Source organism: Lissotriton vulgaris, chromosome 9 (assembly GCF_964263255.1).
Source record: "Lissotriton vulgaris chromosome 9, aLisVul1.2, whole genome shotgun sequence".
Classification (NCBI taxonomy): domain Eukaryota; kingdom Metazoa; phylum Chordata; class Amphibia; order Caudata; family Salamandridae; genus Lissotriton; species Lissotriton vulgaris.
Genome location: NC_141697.1, coordinates 626,913,045 through 626,930,774, shown reverse-complemented (window position 1 = coordinate 626,930,774; position 17,730 = coordinate 626,913,045). Strand labels below are relative to the sequence as shown.

At 47.5% G+C, this 17,730-nt stretch overlaps 1 protein-coding gene across 1 annotated transcript in view; it reads right to left on the bottom strand.

Moving 5' to 3' along the window:
• LOC147691986 (cytochrome P450 2C16-like) overlaps nt 1-17,730 on the bottom strand; it is a 307,127-nt gene that overhangs the window by 18,064 nt on the left and 271,333 nt on the right. The window contains exons 7-8 of the mRNA XM_086938279.1: nt 14,833-15,020; nt 10,600-10,741 (exon numbers count right to left, since the gene is read on the bottom strand). Coding sequence (XP_086794405.1) covers nt 10,600-10,741; nt 14,833-15,020 — 330 coding nt within the window. The remainder of the gene's footprint in view (nt 1-10,599; nt 10,742-14,832; nt 15,021-17,730) is intronic.

The following is a 17,730-nucleotide window of genomic DNA, read 5'->3' as shown; positions in this document are numbered from 1 at the left end:
GATCGAGCGACACCCGACTCCTAGCACTACCTAGCACTGGCGGCTGCACTGTGGCGCAGCCCGAGACCTGTTGGAGCCCTGCGGACCCGGTGGTGCGGCGCTAAGGGGAACCTCGTGCGAGAACCAGCGAGGGGCGGGCAGAGGACCCGAAGAGCCTGAAGCCGCGGCCTACCAGAACGGCCGGGAATACCTCCGGCACCGCTGCGGGACCTGAACACAGGCGCGAGCCCAACACGACCTGCCAGGAGAGCACAGCAGCGGAGGTGGTGAGCGGACCCGGCGGTGCTTCGGAGCGGAGCGAGGGAGGAGCCGAGGGGGAGCCGCTGTGCTGGACTGGGGATCGGGCGTCCGGGAAGGCCTATCTCTGCGCACCGCCCCCCCCCCCCTCTCCAGAAGGCCCGCTCGGAGGGCGAGGACGAGTGTGAGCGGGGAGGCACATACAGGTACCTCGTCGGCTGGGGGCACGGCGGTTGGCCCCCGCTTTGGCCCGGACCCGGGGTAGTTCCCCCCGCTGGGCCTCCAGGCAGAGACACTACACGAGCCTGCGGCTCTGGCCGGAAGTGGGCCCTTGTTTGCTCGCCCTCTCTCGGGGAAGCCGCTGCCGGGCCATCGGAGCGGGGGGGGCCCCCTGGTGGTCCCGTTGGGGTCGTGAAGCAACTGGCACACCATGCTGCATCTCACAATAATTACTCGGCCAACGGAGACGGAGGGGACCGACTGTACCGCCTCACAGCCTAGCGCTGCCGAGGGCGGCCCTAATTCTTGACGGGTGCGACCGCCTGGAGAAGAGCTCGGTGATTTGCATACGCTGTGGATCACACACAGGGGGGAGTGGATTGCTCTGCTGCCGCTGCATTCTGGACTTTGCTCCCACATCGCAACGCAGCTGAGGCGACCTTTTGCTAGAGGCGGCCCACAGTTGCCTCCCCTGCACGGACGCTCTCCCTGTCCTGGGTGCCCGCAGGCTAGAGTGAGACTAGACACGTGGTAGGGTGTGGGGGCTGTACTTTGCTGGACATTTCGACCTTTATCACCGCCGCACAGCGCTGACCCTGACTGCGCCATCCCCTCAGTTGCGCCGCCATACTCCTGTGATGTCCAACTCCAGAGGAAGTAAGAAAGGCGACCGCACATTGCCGTAAATGCTGGGTAGGAGTGCCCCGAGGCAGGATAGGGGTCAACCGGCCCCGAGCCCCTCCAACAGCTCAAGAGGCGCAGAGGGGGGGGGAACCCCCGGTAACCAGATCCTTCCTGGAGTCGCTGTTCAGCTCCCTCAGGGAAGACTTCCAGACGTTGAAGCAGGAGGTAGCCGGGGAAGTCCGCGAGGTGAGGAGAGAGGTTGACTCCCTGGGAGAGAGAGTGTCCATGGTGGAGGAGGCCGGCCACTCTCGAGACGAGGAGATCACGCACTTGCAGCAGGAGGTCTTGCGGCTTAGAGAACAACAGATCGGCCTCCAGGCCCACACAGAGGACCTTGAGAACAGGTCTAGGCGCAATAACATTCGGGTCCGAGGAGTTCCATCTAAAGAAGAAGGGGAGGATATAGCCGCCTACCTGAGGGACCTGTTTCGTGAAATACTGGGCGAACCTGGAGACTTCCTGGTTAGAATTGATAGGGCACACAGGGTGGGCCCGCCGCGACGGGCCTCGGCACCACCCCCGGATATTCTGGCTTTCCTTCCGGACTTCCCTCTGAAAGAACGGATTCTCCGCGAGGCACGGCGACAGCAATCTGTGCGATTCCGGGGTCATCAGGTGGCCCTGTATCAGGACTTGTCAACAATCACCTTGCAAAAATGTAAGGCATTCAAAATAGCCACGGATTTCCTACGAGAGCATGACACGCAGTACTCCTGGTGTCATCCCTTTCGGCTCATTTTTCCCTGGGACGGGACTCTACATCAACTCCGGTCCCTCCAGGACGTTTGCGGAGTGTTGGGTATTACTGCAACTGATGAAGACGCCTCCACGCCTCGTCGCCGCCGTAGCACCAGGGATGGCTGGCAGACGCTTCAGGGGCGGCGGTCCCCACCTCCGTCCGCGCGACCCGACTCGCCCACCATCCGAGCAGAAATGGACAGTGCGATACGAGAAGTGACTAGAGACACGTCGCCTAGTGAAGTAGCCTTGACGGACTGAGCATACTCCGGGGGGAGATCGTCTTGGCCTCATCATTATGGCAGGTGCGGGGGTTCCAGGGGTGGGGGGCGGCGGGAGTGCGGAGGTTGTGGCTGGTAACATAACTTTCCACGGACTTGTCAGTTTCGGACCAGACTGGGACAATGGTGCTCTTGAACCAGTTGGGCATGAAGGGGGTGGGAGAGGGAGTTGGGATGGGGGGTTTTGGGTTCGGGGAGTTGCAGGGAAGGGTAGGGGGTAGGACGGAGTTGGGCTGTTGGTGGGTTGTTGAGGGTTGGGATGGGGAGTTGTGGAGGAGTTGGGGTGGAGGGTGGACGGGTTGGAGGGATGGGGAGTTGGAGGGGGTGGGGAGGGGAGTGGAGTTCGGGAGTTGGGGGGGTGGGGGGTGGATCGTCCAGTGCACAATGTGGCTCCTAGACATACAGGCACTATGCATGCTTCTTGGTTTGCCCAGACGTACACGCTGCACATACATCTATGCTTTCATCTTTGCTTTGCCGCCTATGGTGCAGTACGGAGCCCCGGTACTGTCCGTCCTGCTGAAGCGGGGTCTTCATGCTTTTCATTACACTCTTTCGTATGCCCCCTGACACTTGTAAGGTCGTGACCCTGAATGTCCGGGGTTTGAACAATCCTGTTAAGAGGCGGGCAGTGCTTTCTCTGCTGGAGAATACCCGAGCGGACATCTGTCTTCTCCAGGAGACGCATTTGCTGCCGCAGGACACACATAGGCTGCGCTCTCATAAGTTCCCGTCGCAGTTCTTTTCCTCTTGTACCACTAAAAGTGCGGGGGTGGCGATACTGGTGGCTAGGCACTTCAAAGGGGAAATCCTCCACAAATTCACCGAGCAAAAAGGCAGGCTGTTAGCATATCGGTTCAAGATAGGGGGTCTTCCTTTTACGATTGGGTCCCTGTATAGCCCTAATGAACGGCAAGATCGTTTCCTGCAGGCAGCGGTCGAGGACATTACTGCTTCACAGGATAGACATGTCATACTCTGGGTAGATTTTAATATGGTTTTTGATTCCGCATTGGACAGGTCGGCGCAGCGCTCCCCGCAGGTCGGGGAATTCTCCGCTGATTGTAGGGCTCAGTTAGCAGAGGTGGACCTCCTAGATCTCTGGCGACACCTGCACCCCACGGATAGGGACTGCTCGTACTATTCCCACGCACATAAGTCGCATGCGAGGCTGGACCACCTTCTAGTCACTTCTCCGGTACGGGCACTGGCCTCGGGATCGGAAATAGGTGTGCTATCTCTATCGGATCATGCCCCGGTTGAGGCCACATTGTGTCTGCCTCCGGCGGTTTCCCCCCCAGGACGTGGCGCCTTCGTGACACGTTGCTGCATAGGAATGAGGTGGTGGTCCGCATCGAGGGGGCGATCCGGGAATATCTAACCCACAATGACAATTCCGACACTAGCCGGGCCACTCAGTGGGCGGCCCTGAAGGCTGTTATCCGAGGGGAATTTCTGGCGATCTCCTCGGCTGACAATAAGGAGCGACGGGCCAAGAGGGATGAACTCACAGACAGGGTCCGCGAGCTTGAGCAGAAACATCGTAGGACAGGGGCTCCCAGGATTTGGCAGCAGCTCAAGGAGGCGAGAAAGCTCCTGGCGGCCCTGGACCTCGATCGGGCGGAGTATGCAGCACTTCGGTTGCGCCATACCTTTTACACTGGGGAGGACCGTTGCGGCAAGCTGCTGGCTAATAAGCTCCGGGTGACGCGTCAGAACCAATTGGTAAAGGAGATCTCCGACCCAGCTGGGGTGATGGCGACGGAGGACGCTCATATTGCGGCCGTCTTCCGCGGTTTTTACGCGGATCTTTATACGAGGAAGCCCCAGGATGAGGCGGCAATGGCCGCCTACTTGGACTCGGTCGCCTTGCCCTCTCTGGATCCCTTGCAGGCGGAACACTTAAATCGAGATATCCGGGTAGAGGAGGTAATCTCTGCTATTGCCAGGCTTAAACATGGCAAAGCGCCAGGCCCGGATGGATACTCCGTGCTCTATAACAAAACATTTTGCACGGCGCTAGCCCCTATCCTTACTCGCCTCTTCAACTCGTTCGCTGAGCCGGGAGCCATTCCACCTGATCTTCTGCGGGCTTCTATCACAGTCATCCCTAAGCCTGGGAAAGACCCGAAGCACTGTGGGTCTTACAGACCGATCTCTCTTCTGAATATAGATTTGAAGTTGTACACGGGGATCCTGGCCGCCCGATTGGCTCCTCACTTGCCCGGTCTCATTGATCCTGACCAGGCGGGTTTTGTCCCGGGGAGACAGACGGTTGACAATACGAAACGGATCGTCCACCTGCTGGAGAAGGCCTCCCGGATTCTGGGTGAACGAATGATGCTGGCGGTGGACGCAGAAAAAGCATTTGACCGGGTGCACTGGCCTTATTTGGAGCGGGTACTAATGAAGGCAGGCATAGGGGAGAAGTTCCGCTCCATGATTTTTAACTGTTACAAATGGCCGTCTGCAGTGGTTCGCGTTAATGGGTTCACCTCTAGGGCCTTTGACATCGAACGAGGCACTCGGCAGGGATGCCCGTTCTCACCCCTACTCTTCGCTCTTTATATGGAGCCGTTCGCCCAGCGGGTGCGCGACAATCAGGCGGTGGCGGGAATCCGGCTGGGAGGTTTCACGCACGCTGTCAGCCTTTATGCTGACGATGTCATTTTGTCGATTGACAAGCCCCGGACGGCTTTGCCGGCCTGTATAGAGGAGCTGGACTCCTTCAGCACGGTCGCAGGGTTCAAAATGAACATGGGAAAACCGGTGGCTTTGGATATCTCCCTCGAGCCGGCTACTAGAACCTATTTGCAACACCGGTTTCCCATGCTTTGGTCGTCAGGGGCGGTACCCTATCTGGGGATCCAGATTGCTCCTACCTTACCGGCTATGGGGTCGGCCAACTACCAGGCCCTGGGTGCCAAGATCAGGGAGGAATTAGGCCAGTGGAACCGTGGAACCTTCTCCTGGCTGGGCAGGATAGCGGCCATTAAAATGACGGTCTTGCCCCAGGTACTATACCTGTTTCGGGCCCTGCCGCTCCAACCGCCGGTCGGGTGGATCCCGCAACTACAGGCAGACGTCTCGCACTTTGTCTGGCAGGGGACGAAACCCAGAATGCGCAGAGCCCTATCGCTACTGGCCCCCGAGGCGGGTGGTTTGGGGATACCGGACTTACGCAAGTACTTCCAGGCAGCGCAGTTGCGATATCTTGTGGAATGGAGTAGGTGGGAGTCTGATAAGCACTGGCTCTTCCAGGACCAGGCGGTGTCAGGGAGACCCTTGCAGGAAATCCCTTTCTTGCGTCAACCTCACTGGCCCAAGAACCTATACGCTTCCTTTATTACAAGAGTGCCCTTGCGGGTGTGGGATGCCACTAGCATTCCATATGGCCTCATCACGTTCCCGTCGCCGCTCACTCCGCTGGTGGACAATCCGGACTTTACCCCGGGAATGGAGAGAGGAGCGTTCGCACCCTGGAGACAGGCAGGGTGTAGAGCCCTGTGTCACTTGTATGGCCCTGAGGGTGTTGTCCCCTTTCCGCAGTTTCGCCAGGAGTTCTCACTCCCAGAGGCTGAGCGACACCGATATATGCAAGCCCACCATTGGGCCCTTCAGCTGCAGGTGAGAGAGACGGCCAATCAGCTTTTTCTCCCATACGAAAAGTGGCTCCTGTCGCGGACATCAGATTCCAAACTGATCACGGATCTTTATAAGCTCCTACAACCGGCCTCGACACACCTTTATCACCCCGGAAGGGAGCGCTGGGAGCGGGAGTTGGGGAGGACATTGAGCCCTAAGGACTGGGAGCACATATCTTATAGAGCAAGGCATTCGGCATACCACATGGGCCTCACTGATACCTTAACCAAGATCTCCACCTATTGGTATTACACACCTGAACGGGTCCACGAGTTTGATAGTAGCAAGGAGGATACATGTTGGCGAGGGTGCGGACACCGGGGTACACTCACACACATTCTATGGGATTGCCCATTACTGGAATCTTACTGGAAGGAAGTGCTGGATGAAATTGACTCTCATTTTAGCATTGAACTGCCACGCTTCCCTGCTTACACCTTGTTGGGGCTCCCGAATGGACTGAAGTACCCCCTCAGATCCCGTAGGGGCCGGCAGATAGCCATAGCTTTAGGATCCGCAGTCCAAAACATTCTGATACACTGGCACACCGCTACGATACCCTCCATCACAGGTTGGCTCCATAGGCTATGGCATGTGTTGGGTATGGAGAAGTTGTCTCTCACAGTGGCGGGTAATATAGGGCAGTTTAATGAGCTCTGGCAACCATTTCACTCCTTGTTGCTCACGGAATTTAGGGAGCTTACCTGCCCCAAATATCTCCGCATCTTGCGGCTTACGAGCCCAGTAACGCCTACCCAGTGATTTGCTGGGGGACTTACTCCCCCTGTAGGACGTAGCTATGATGTACATTTTGGTTGGAGGCTGTGCACTGGACGTAGGGTGGGGAGGCGGCGGGAGAGGTTGGGAATGGGGAGGTGGGATGTTGGGGGTTTGCGGGGGGTTCGCAATGAAGAATGACATTTCATGCTGAGACGGAGCATACCATGTATCACTGTGATGGCATAGCCCATAAGAACTGCACCTGCTCATCCGTTGCTGGGGCCGGGCTTACCCGCCCTGCTCTGATGCTTTTTGATGTTATGTGTTTGTCCCAGTATGTTGTGCTGAATAAAATACTTTAAACCTAAGTTCTACCTAAGGCATTCTTGAGGGGCTATTAAAAAGTCTTATTTTGGTACACAAAAACTGTAGGGTAAGACTACTAACATGGCCCACAAATTAGTAAACAGGCAGGTTCCCAGTTGGCAATGAGCTTAAACAAGAGTTCATACCCACTGCACTGCTATTACATTTATAACCAGCTGACTTATCTGCGAGCTTGTCCAAACTAGTCCCTTGGCCCCTCCTTAAGCCTGTTTGTCTATATTGTTGAATATGTACGCAGGCAATATTTTGTCTATAGACCTCAGACTAATTGGCATTCCATGACAATTGTCTTTCCTATAATGTAAACCTCAGTCACACAGATTAAACTTTGATTTAATTAAGCACAGGCATGACGTTTGGTCCATATAGGAGCGCTAGCTAGAGCATAAGGGTAACGAATGGCCGTAAAGTTTAGAGAGAAGGATTCACTTGCCAGAATCCCTGGTGGTCAGAGGAGGAGGGATTTGTCATTTCCTGCCATTTTTGCCTGGTGCTATATAAGTGCATTGAGATTCCCGCAGCACGGGACATGAATTTGGGCTGAAGGACTCGGTTGCCCAGAATTGTTAGTGGTCGGAGGAGGGGCCTGTCATCACTACCTGGTGCTTTATAATCGTTTTAAAACTCCTGCAGAGCAGGATGCATGTTTAGAATGAAGGACTCATTTGCCCAGAATCCTTGATGGTCAGAGGAAGCAGGATCTGCCATTACCTGTCATTGCTGCCTGGCAGTATATAATATGGGTGTTGGGACTCCCGTAGCACGGGACATGAGTTTGGGCTCAAGGACTCAGTTGCACAGAATCTTTGGTGTTCAGAGGAGGAGACCATTGCCTGCCATTACCCTATGATGCTAAAAAAGCACAAAGGGACTCTGATAGTGTTGGGTGCATGAAGGCTATGCCTGGGCTTGTGCTTGGGCCAAGAGCGGGCCCATCTACACCTATCCAGGACCAAACAATGTTGGGCCAGGCCTCTTTCTTCCTCTCCTCTGGTCTCTGGAATCTTAGGGAGCTATGAGGAAGCAAAAAATCCCTCTCATATTATTGACTTTACTAATCTGGGAAAGCACAAAGGTTTCTCAATCATCTCGTTTTTAACATCAGCGGTGGGAGCACTAACTGACAAAATATAATCTGTGGTAGAAGCGATTGGATTTGGTGGAGGTAATAGAGTTATAGGTTAATTGGGTTGCAAGGCTGAGGCTCTCACCATGGCCCCTTTTTCTGAACTTGTAGCCTCATTCAATAAGCCCCCTACCATACCAGTGGGTCTCAGTAACACCAAGATGATTGTGGATGCCCATCACTCTTACTAAGAAGTTTCACGTGAGCTGGTTTCTCCTGAATGCAAGAGGTAAAAGAGAGATCTCCTCTTTAAAAAAAAGCACTGGCCCTCTTGTGATGAGACTTGATGGGGGGAAGGGTCCACTGGGGCTATTGATAAATGTACAGGATAATGCAGAGCCTAGAGTTTTGCTGAACCTAACCTGCAAGCCCCAATGTTGGTGGATCAGTACTCTTAAGCTGAGCTCTTAGTAAAGAACTGTCTGGGAACAATCGATGCCAGACTATCATCAATTGAAAAAACCATTGTGGATCAGAGGGACAATTCTCCTCCAGGCCAGAAAACCAGAGGGGGTTTGATTAATAACATATCATCAGTCTCCAGACCCATTTTACATCCGTATGACTCTGTGGGAACTGCAGGACAGAAGGAAGTGCGAGATTGTGGGGTATAATAACAGTCAGCAAACCTAACTAGTCCTGTGAAGTCCCATGACCCCACACGTAATGCTCCTCTTTTACCGCCATTAAAGGCTAGGCTCCCAAAAGCGCTCAGTAGTTAATAGACTAAGTTGTACATTGGTGCAATGGGCAGGTGGGTCGAGTTGAATTTTTTATCGAACCATGTAAACATGGCAAGATGTTTTGACTGGATTGGGGTGGTGACTACATCTGTGAAGGGAATTGTGTTGAGAATAGGCACACAATTTTAAATGTTGTACATATCTTAATAGATTGCTTTCCGGGAATCTGTCCTTATGTTCCTACCTTTCAAATCAATTGGCAAAGGTAACTTTTATTGGAAAGTTTTTTTTTGTTTTTTTGCCTTTTCTTGGTACACAACATATAAAGGACTATCTAATGACATGCAAATCGAAAATATCAGCTTTTCTAATATTCTGTATGTAATTTTGGGTGGTATTTAGAGATACCAAGTAAAAAAAGCCTGGAAGCCATAACATTCAGTATGACAGAACATGTCAATAGAGGCTATAAGATTAGAATTTGGTATTGTGGAGTGACACTTTCTTTGGATTCTCAATCGATTAGTTATTGGTATAATATTCATATGGCTTAGAAGCCTAATACATGTAGAGTAGTCCACTGATGCAGGTATCATTACATACATAACAAGAATGTTGTGCATTTCAATAAGTAACCTGGAAATAACATAACAAATGATATTAGCAAAAACCTATAGTTCTCAACTAAAATAATGGATAAAGCTCATTGCACAATTAAAGAGAGTTTATCGGTGTAATTGATAGTTGAGCCAATAGTACTATTGTGAAGGGAACCAACTATAAACTTGATGTAGGTATGCCATAATGTTCCTATAAAAACTGTGTCAGGACCAGGACTTATGTCATGTGCTTGGGTTGGTGATCTAGCTGCGGGTAGCGTTGTATGTTGCAGTATTTTAGACTGAATACCGGAGATAGAAATGGAGAGTTCAAAGTTGGTCAGTTGTTTCGATATGTTTATAGGTTTTTATTCTGTTTGCAAGGAATTTGCAATTTTATAGGAAAGGCCTTTAATCTAACAATGCATGGAAGATACCCCCTCATGTCAGATATGAAGATTTTGTATTGTACTTGCTTTCAGCAATGAACACAGTTTGATGAAGGAAAGATTTAAGATCATTTGCGTCCATACAGTGTTACCATGCATTACTCCATGTCAAAAGAAATTATAGTGGGATATGCACAATTATAGAATGAATAAGGTTATGCGCAGATAGACATCTAAAAATATAATACAACTTCAGTGTCAGATCCAAGACATATAGCTGAATGATCAGTCATTTGATTTACAATATCTTTACTATAGGAATATAATACTATAATGTACTTTGTTAAAATGAACAAAATAAGGAGAAATTAAATAAATGCAATTAAAAAGAAAGTGGGGTAAATAACAATTTGAATGATTAACTTTATGGAAAAGAAATGCAGGGGTAAGTGGGAATGTTTACTGTTAAGAGAGTTAACAGTTTTCCCCTTTCCCGAACCTAAGAATTTGGGGGTGCATTATGTTACTAATTTAAAACCACAGACTTTGGCGGAAACTGAGAGGTGAAATGTGAAAAACCATGTTTTCACAATCAGTAAAGCTCTTTCAATTGCAAATACATCTCTTTCATTGAGACCATTGCCTCTCTGATGAGAACTCCAAATGTGGTAAATTTCCCTCTGACACCTTGTTAGAGGAGGACAATTTGCCACAATGGTTGGCTGCATTTCCAGTAGCTAAACTCTAAATCATATATTTAAACACTGCTTTGAATATTGACTTTTGAATCCAAGATCCCTGTTTTCTTGTACAGTTGTAGTTGATTGACGTAATACTTTCCAAGTTATCCCTTTATCAATTTGTGTTTTGGTTAAAGATAAAATGAAATACCTGCAGAAAATGGCATAAATGCATCATTTTTCTTAAAGAATCCAGTGTCATCAAGGAAACGCTGGGGGTCAAAACATTCTGGATTTCCAAACTTCTTATGGTCATGTAGCACAGAGGTAAGTACTGGGATAACATCTGTATCCTGTGTGACAAATGAGCACAATTAAAGTGAGATACACAGTAAATTAAGTATGTACTAAGTGCAGTGTGCAAACAATTCTCAATAATGCAGAGATAAGGATGGATAATGACAAATATTTAATTAAAGACAAGCATTAGGAGCTCATTTGACTGTCTAATTTAGAATCAGGGGAAGCATTTGGTTTTGGAAGGCAAGTCTAAAATGGCTTTGCCATCAGAAACACTTGAATTCATGCCCCATCCACCACTTGGCCCTAGGACACATAGAAGTTTGCCCTACCCAATTTATGTTGGGGGGTATCATTAATTTTCCCTGCCTGAGTCTGTTTACTGTTGACAGAGTTAACCGTTTCCCCCTTTACCGAACCTAAGAATTTGGGAACGCCCTATGTGTTTTGTTTCTAATTTTGAACCAGGTATGTTCTCCACCCACACTCTCTTAGCATAGCTACCATACCTAGTGTGAAAGGCTTACAGGGATAGGCTGCCTTGAGAAGTGCACTAACTACATCATCTGAACTTCCACTTTTGGTGTTTAAACTGCCAGATCAAGACTGACTGATATACTCTACTGTCACTTCTGGTGGTTTTTATCTCGGTGAAAACGTTAGTGAAACGTTGTGACTATTTAAATGTAGTGTCATAAATATGCTGGTGAATACTTCTCAGTATGGTTGGAAAATTAGATATTTGGAAATGGCAGAATGGCCAGATTTTGAGAGTACATATCAAATTGCCCACACATTTTGGTGGAAACTGATAGGGGAATTGTGAAAAACTATGGGCCTTATTAGGATGTCAGTTTCACAATCAGTAAGGCTCTTTCAATTGCATATAAATCTCTTTCGTTGAGATCATTGCCTCTGATGAGAATTCCAAATGTGGGAGATTTTCCTCTGACACCTTGAAAGAGGAGGAGAAGCATGATGGACTATGTTAGGGAAAAGTTAGAATGCCTGGTATATGCTGGTAGAAAATTCTCTGTAGTTCAGGGACGTTGAGCCTTATTAGGATGTTGTCGCCACCAACAGGCCGCTGGTAGGGGTCCCACTCACATCTAGGATAGAAGTCTGACAGCCGCATTACGATGCAGTCGGTTAGACAACAGCGGTCGGAAGGACAGACTGCTGCCTCCGGCAGGCCCAAGGAGTCGTCGGGTGGTGGTTGGACCATAATACCTACAATGAAGGCTGTGCCTGAGCAGGCACTGCCGTAGGGATTATGATGTCCATTTCCCACAGGCGTTTCATGGCGGTCCTACCGCCATGGAAAGGCTGCAGGAAAGGGACTTTGAGGGCGCTAGCAGGGCCCTCGTCCCCAGTGGGCCTCTACTATGTAGCTTGGGGTGCACATGTGATGCCCCCAAAACTTCCATGCACAGTGTGCCAGGCACCAGATGGTGCCTAGCACACACTGGATGGATGTTTGAAAACATGCCTTTTACTACTACGGCTTGTGCTGTGGCCCTTTTCTGGGCCGCAACACAAGCCACAGTAGTAAACTGCATGCTTCCCACTGCCTGCATGGCGGTCGTATCATAATATGGCGCGTGGCCACATGTTGGGGGTTCTCCATCCAGCTGCGACATCTGCCCTCGTAATGAGGCCCATTGTTTTTTGGCATTAGTGAAACAAACTGTTCCCTCATGAATTTGTTTTACTAAAATAAAACGTATACCAAGAGGGGCCGATAAAATATGATGCCTGCTTGGTATAATGGTGTGCTTTCTGTGCATCCTCTGAACAAGTGGATGCACAGACGGCAATGGGATAATCGTCAAGCAGGGAGACTGTGAGTTTTGATGGGCAGTGCTCAGCCAGGGAGAGAAAGCCAGGGCCTACACTGACCACACAGGCTGGCGAGCCACCTGCCAACGTTCAAATGGCCCTCTTAGTGCTAGAATCTGTGAAATTGTAAAATTCAGCATGTAGTGTGTTTGCTAGCAACAAGTAACACATCATTTATCCTTCATGCAGGGCATAAAGAGACAAGCACAAACAATTCAGAATGAAGATATCAAAGGTGTGCTTTGCATTTTTAATATAATTTAACATAATATATTATATTTTCTCTCCTCTGAGTCTCTGACCACAGGGCCTTGCAGGGTTAGCCAATATAGATGGAGCTCATCAGAGTTCACCAGGTTGCAGACTAGATGAACTTCACATGAAATGATATTGCTTTTTGCCACATCCCAACACTAGACCCCTTACCATACTTAGGGCAAAATTATATGTAGGGCAGAGTGGTAACCCTGGGTTGGATATTGCGCTGTCTGAAAAGGGTTGATGCTCTCACATTCAGATTAGCAGATTTTGGAATACTGGGCTGATTTTACCAGCTGGAAAATGTGGTCAGTAAAATCAAGTGTTGATTGGGCAAGGGCTGCAGACATTAACTTCCCCTGCCCTTGATGCCTTTAGTAGGCATTACGTGGAAACATTTCCATTGTTTCACCAGGACGGGGTGCGCATGTAGATTTTTACTCAGCAAAATTGGGTAGGCATAATGCTTCCTACTCCAGCTGGAATAAATCGTAACTGCAATTTAGTAATCGCAAGTCAGAACTGGCAATTCTGGCCCTCCTGCAGTGCCCAACTCATAATCATGCTTTTAGTGCTGCTTCTGGGCAGATATCATGACTCACTTCTAGTAGGCTCTTGCTACTGTTTTATCATTGAGAATAAATGATGTACAGTCTCTCAACATGGTGTGATTATAGGACTATAATGGTCTGCTTAATAATTTGGTTGCCGCTGGAATGTCATTACCATTGGCATAATGCCTGTCATCAGGGACTGGATGAACTTCAACCACCTGAAGCTCAATCCCGATAAGACGGAACTAGTGCTTACGGGTGGTTGCTCCAGTCCCTGGAACTCGCTATTTTGGCCCCCCTCTTTTGCCCCCCCCACTCCTGTTTCCTCAGTTAAGACCTTAGGTATCAAGCTCAACGATAAACTCACCATGCACTCCCAGATAGGCTCTGTGGTATCTTCTTGCTTTCTTACTCTCCGTACTATCCGCACCATCTCTTGTTTCTTCTCTTTCCCTGCACTCAAACTGATCATGTCCGCTCTGGTCCTATCCCGCCTGGACTATGGGAATGCCCTGTTCAACGGCATCCCACAGTACAGCTTGCGTAAGCTTCAACTGGTTCAGAACCAGGCGGCCCGCCTTGCATTCGGTCTCCCCAGATTCCATCACACCTCTCCTCTGTTGAAAACCCTTCACTGGCTTCCAATTCGGGAACGCGCCTTATTCAAATTAGGCTGCATGGCCTTTCAGGCCAGGTCTGGTCTGGCCCCTATTTTCATATCTTCAGCCATAAAAACTTACGTTCCCTGCAGAGACCTCCGTTCCTCAGCTCAACATCTATTAGTAGCCCCACGTTTCAGGAAAAAAAAACAGGGTGGCTCTAAATTTGCTACTCTGGCCCCCGTGTTTTGGAATTCCCTTCCCTTCCATCTCAGATCCCTTACCCAGTATTCCCTCTTCCGTAAATCCCTGAAAACGTTCCTGTTTTCCGAGGCCTTTTTACCTTAAAATCCCCCCCTCTTCCAGTTTATGTCCTAGTGGTTGACTCTACCCCCTCTGGTAGTTTGCTATCTCAGCGCCAAGAAACCGCTCAGTGTATGTCGCGCTTTAGAAATACTTTAAACTTAAACTTAAACTTAATTGGCATCATGTCTGCTAACAAGATATATGGGTGAATGCAGAAGTGGGTAGTCAAGTATTTGCATATTTTTTGGTAGCTGTCCCAATACATCACTCCTTTACATGAGCCATTGAGCCATTTTCTTTAAAACCTTTCCATAATTTGTAAATTAGGAGAATGAGTGACATGTTTGATGCTCATTCTCAAGCAATCCTAAATATCTTCATAGATCACTAACAAAAGATTTAACAACAAACTATCATGAATAATGAGTAGTATAGTAGGCCAATTGATATTCAATTGGGCAGCAAATGTTTCCCCTTGATCAGATGATGACAGAGCATGCTCTGTGCTTACATCAAACGTTCAAATTTGACAGACAATCAGTTTTCAGAACACAATTCTAAGATACTCCTTCTTTGTTTCATTTGTACCTTTGGAATGGTGTAGCCCCTAAAAGTTGTGTTCCGTGTCACGGAATGTAGTACATTCAATGGGACAATATCAATAAAGCGCTGGATCTCATGAATTACAGCTTCAGTGTATGGCATCTTGCTTCGGTCCTCCGTACAAGGTAGGCGACTTTGACCAATCACACGGTCAATCTCCTTGTGCACTTTTTCTGTTTGGAAAACATATTAATCTGTAAATATCAACATTTGTGTTTTATCAGTTATTACTATTCTGGATATGACATAAAACAAACATCTCTTTATAATCACAGGCTGTTTGTATGTGTGTTATGTAGAAACTGTGTGCTGGTGATGACCCATTTTTCTATGCAATGGTACTGAAACATTGAGTAGAAACAAATGGGCCAAGGAGAGACTTTGGACCAAATTAACACTATTCAATTTCATTCAAATTATTGACAAATCATCTATATATCTGATTACTCACCACTTCACCACTAGTGCTTGTTTTTTTGACTCACTAGCTTTGACTAATCTTACTTAACATGTAATTCTGAGCGTGACACTAATCACTGAAGACTACAGTATTTGGATGTATGTTTTGTGTGCCATGTAAAATGAGGCAATTAAAAGATTCAAGACAGTTTGTTATCTATCTACTATCGATATATTCCCCTCAGGATATTAACATCCAAAGAAAATGTGCCATCTTCATGATTTTTGTCCCTGTGCATTGATTAGTCTCAATCATCTGTAAAGCCCACTAATCATGTAACTATAAGCAACAACAACTTAAAAATGAAGCAAATAGCGAGGCAGCTTCCTTCTCTTTTGGTACTTCAAGCTAATAAGGATAAACTGCTTATGCATCTTGCAGTTAACAGTCCAAACAAATCACGGATTCTTTCACAAAAGCTTGACACCTTTCCCAATAAACTTTTTGTCTTAGTGTCTTGAACTCTCTGATAGCATGGACATTTGCATGTTTCAACAAACCTTGGCTGTTTCAGATATTTAAAAAAATAGTCACCATGATTTATAGTATTGAGTCTTTCCAGTAACTTATAAGATATGTCAAATATTATGGATTAACATAGATCTTAACTGCAAGTCAAAGGTGTTTCATGTTCATGTTTTCTGCAAGATTTTAAATTCAATTATCCAAATTACTTTTAATAGTAATGGACTTCTGAACAATAAATAGTGCCTTAAATAATGAACTCTAGGCACCTTTTTAAGCTGTAAACTAGAGTTGCTCCAATGGCTATTCTAGCAGAACATTTTATTGTCAATGTGAACCTCTGACTTTTGTAGGCAATATTATCTTATGTGTTATAGTATCCTCCAAATGTCAGCCAATGACATTGGTTTCTCTCACTCATTTGTGCTAAAAATCTAATTGATCTGAATTTACAAGAAGGCCTAAATGCCTTAAATGGAACATCAATGTCCGACCTGCCTCTGCCAATATATCATATTTAGAGATATCATATAGATATATTCAATGAGGTTTCACAATGTGTTTTGATATTTGACAGGAATATTGTAAAGGTATCAGAGAGTGTGAGCCCCCCCCCCCCAGGTGAGATTTGATTCATTAATACCATTTGGGCTCAAATTAATGAATCCTACAATTACAAATTTCTGGTTCCTGTTCATGATATTATCAAAAAAATTGCGATAAATCTTGAAATAAAATCAATTTTTCTTAATATTAATATAAAAACATAGGATACAACTAACACATATTTGAATCAATATTTTGTCAAACAATATTGCAATGCAAAATCAGACTAGATATATTACTAATGTTGACCAATATAAACCTATAAGAAATCAAATACATGAGAAGATAACACAATGGGAAATAAAAAATGGGGCCATGCTCTCAGATGCCTTTTCTTGTCCAGAGGCCCAAGCATACTGATGTATAGTTGCTGATCGGACCCTTTATATATCCCTTCAGCACTACGGTCCATATTGAAAGCAAGATTTAGTTTTTCCATTATGGCCCTCTCTGTCCCATCATTGGGTTATGGTAGAACAAATGTCTGGCTCAAATATATATTCTGTTTCTCAGTATCATAAGGAATATGGGGGCACATGCATTAAGGTAATCATTTGCGATTACCAAATACCGAGTTTTAAGGATTCGCTATTTGGTAATCGCAAATGCCTATGCATGAAAGATTCACAAATATTCTTGCGAATACTTAACATTCCCTAATGGCAATTCGCAAATTGCTAATCGCTATTAGGGAATGCATTCTTGTTCATTCCTATGGGCCAACAGGCCTTAATTGAAGGAGGTGAGGTGGTGGGTTTACCCGAGCGCTGCCAGAGAACAGAAACACAGCGTGGCCACACAGAGCGCACCAGTGGGGTATTATAAAGGAGGCTGGCCAGCGCAGCTGACACCAAATCCCCCCCCCCACCCGCAGCCCTGACGCTACACGGACCTGCTGATCACCTGATTGAAGCAAGATCTCTACTGCATCCTCGTCGGACGAAGTAACGCGGCTTCTAGGGGTGGCGGATTGCAAGGGACATCAGTGGAGCCAGCACAGACGGTATTGAGTAGCATCCAGATTGCCCTCCTGAACGTCCGCTTCGTGAGGTTTTTTCCGACTTTGTTCTCCGACAAGGTATAATCACATGGCCGGTGTTTGCTGACCTTTCGGCAGTCATCAATTAATAATTGCAATTATTAAGGAATCGAAATTAGGGACTCTCAAAAGCCTATGGATGTAGAAATCGCTATTAAAATACCGATTTATAAACATTCCTTAATTGCGACTCGCAAATTGTGAGTCACAATTAAGGAATGGCTTCCCATTCATTCCTATGCGCCTACAAGCCCATAGGAATGAATAGGAAATTGCATGCGCAATTTGCGAGTACCACTAGGTACTAGCAGAT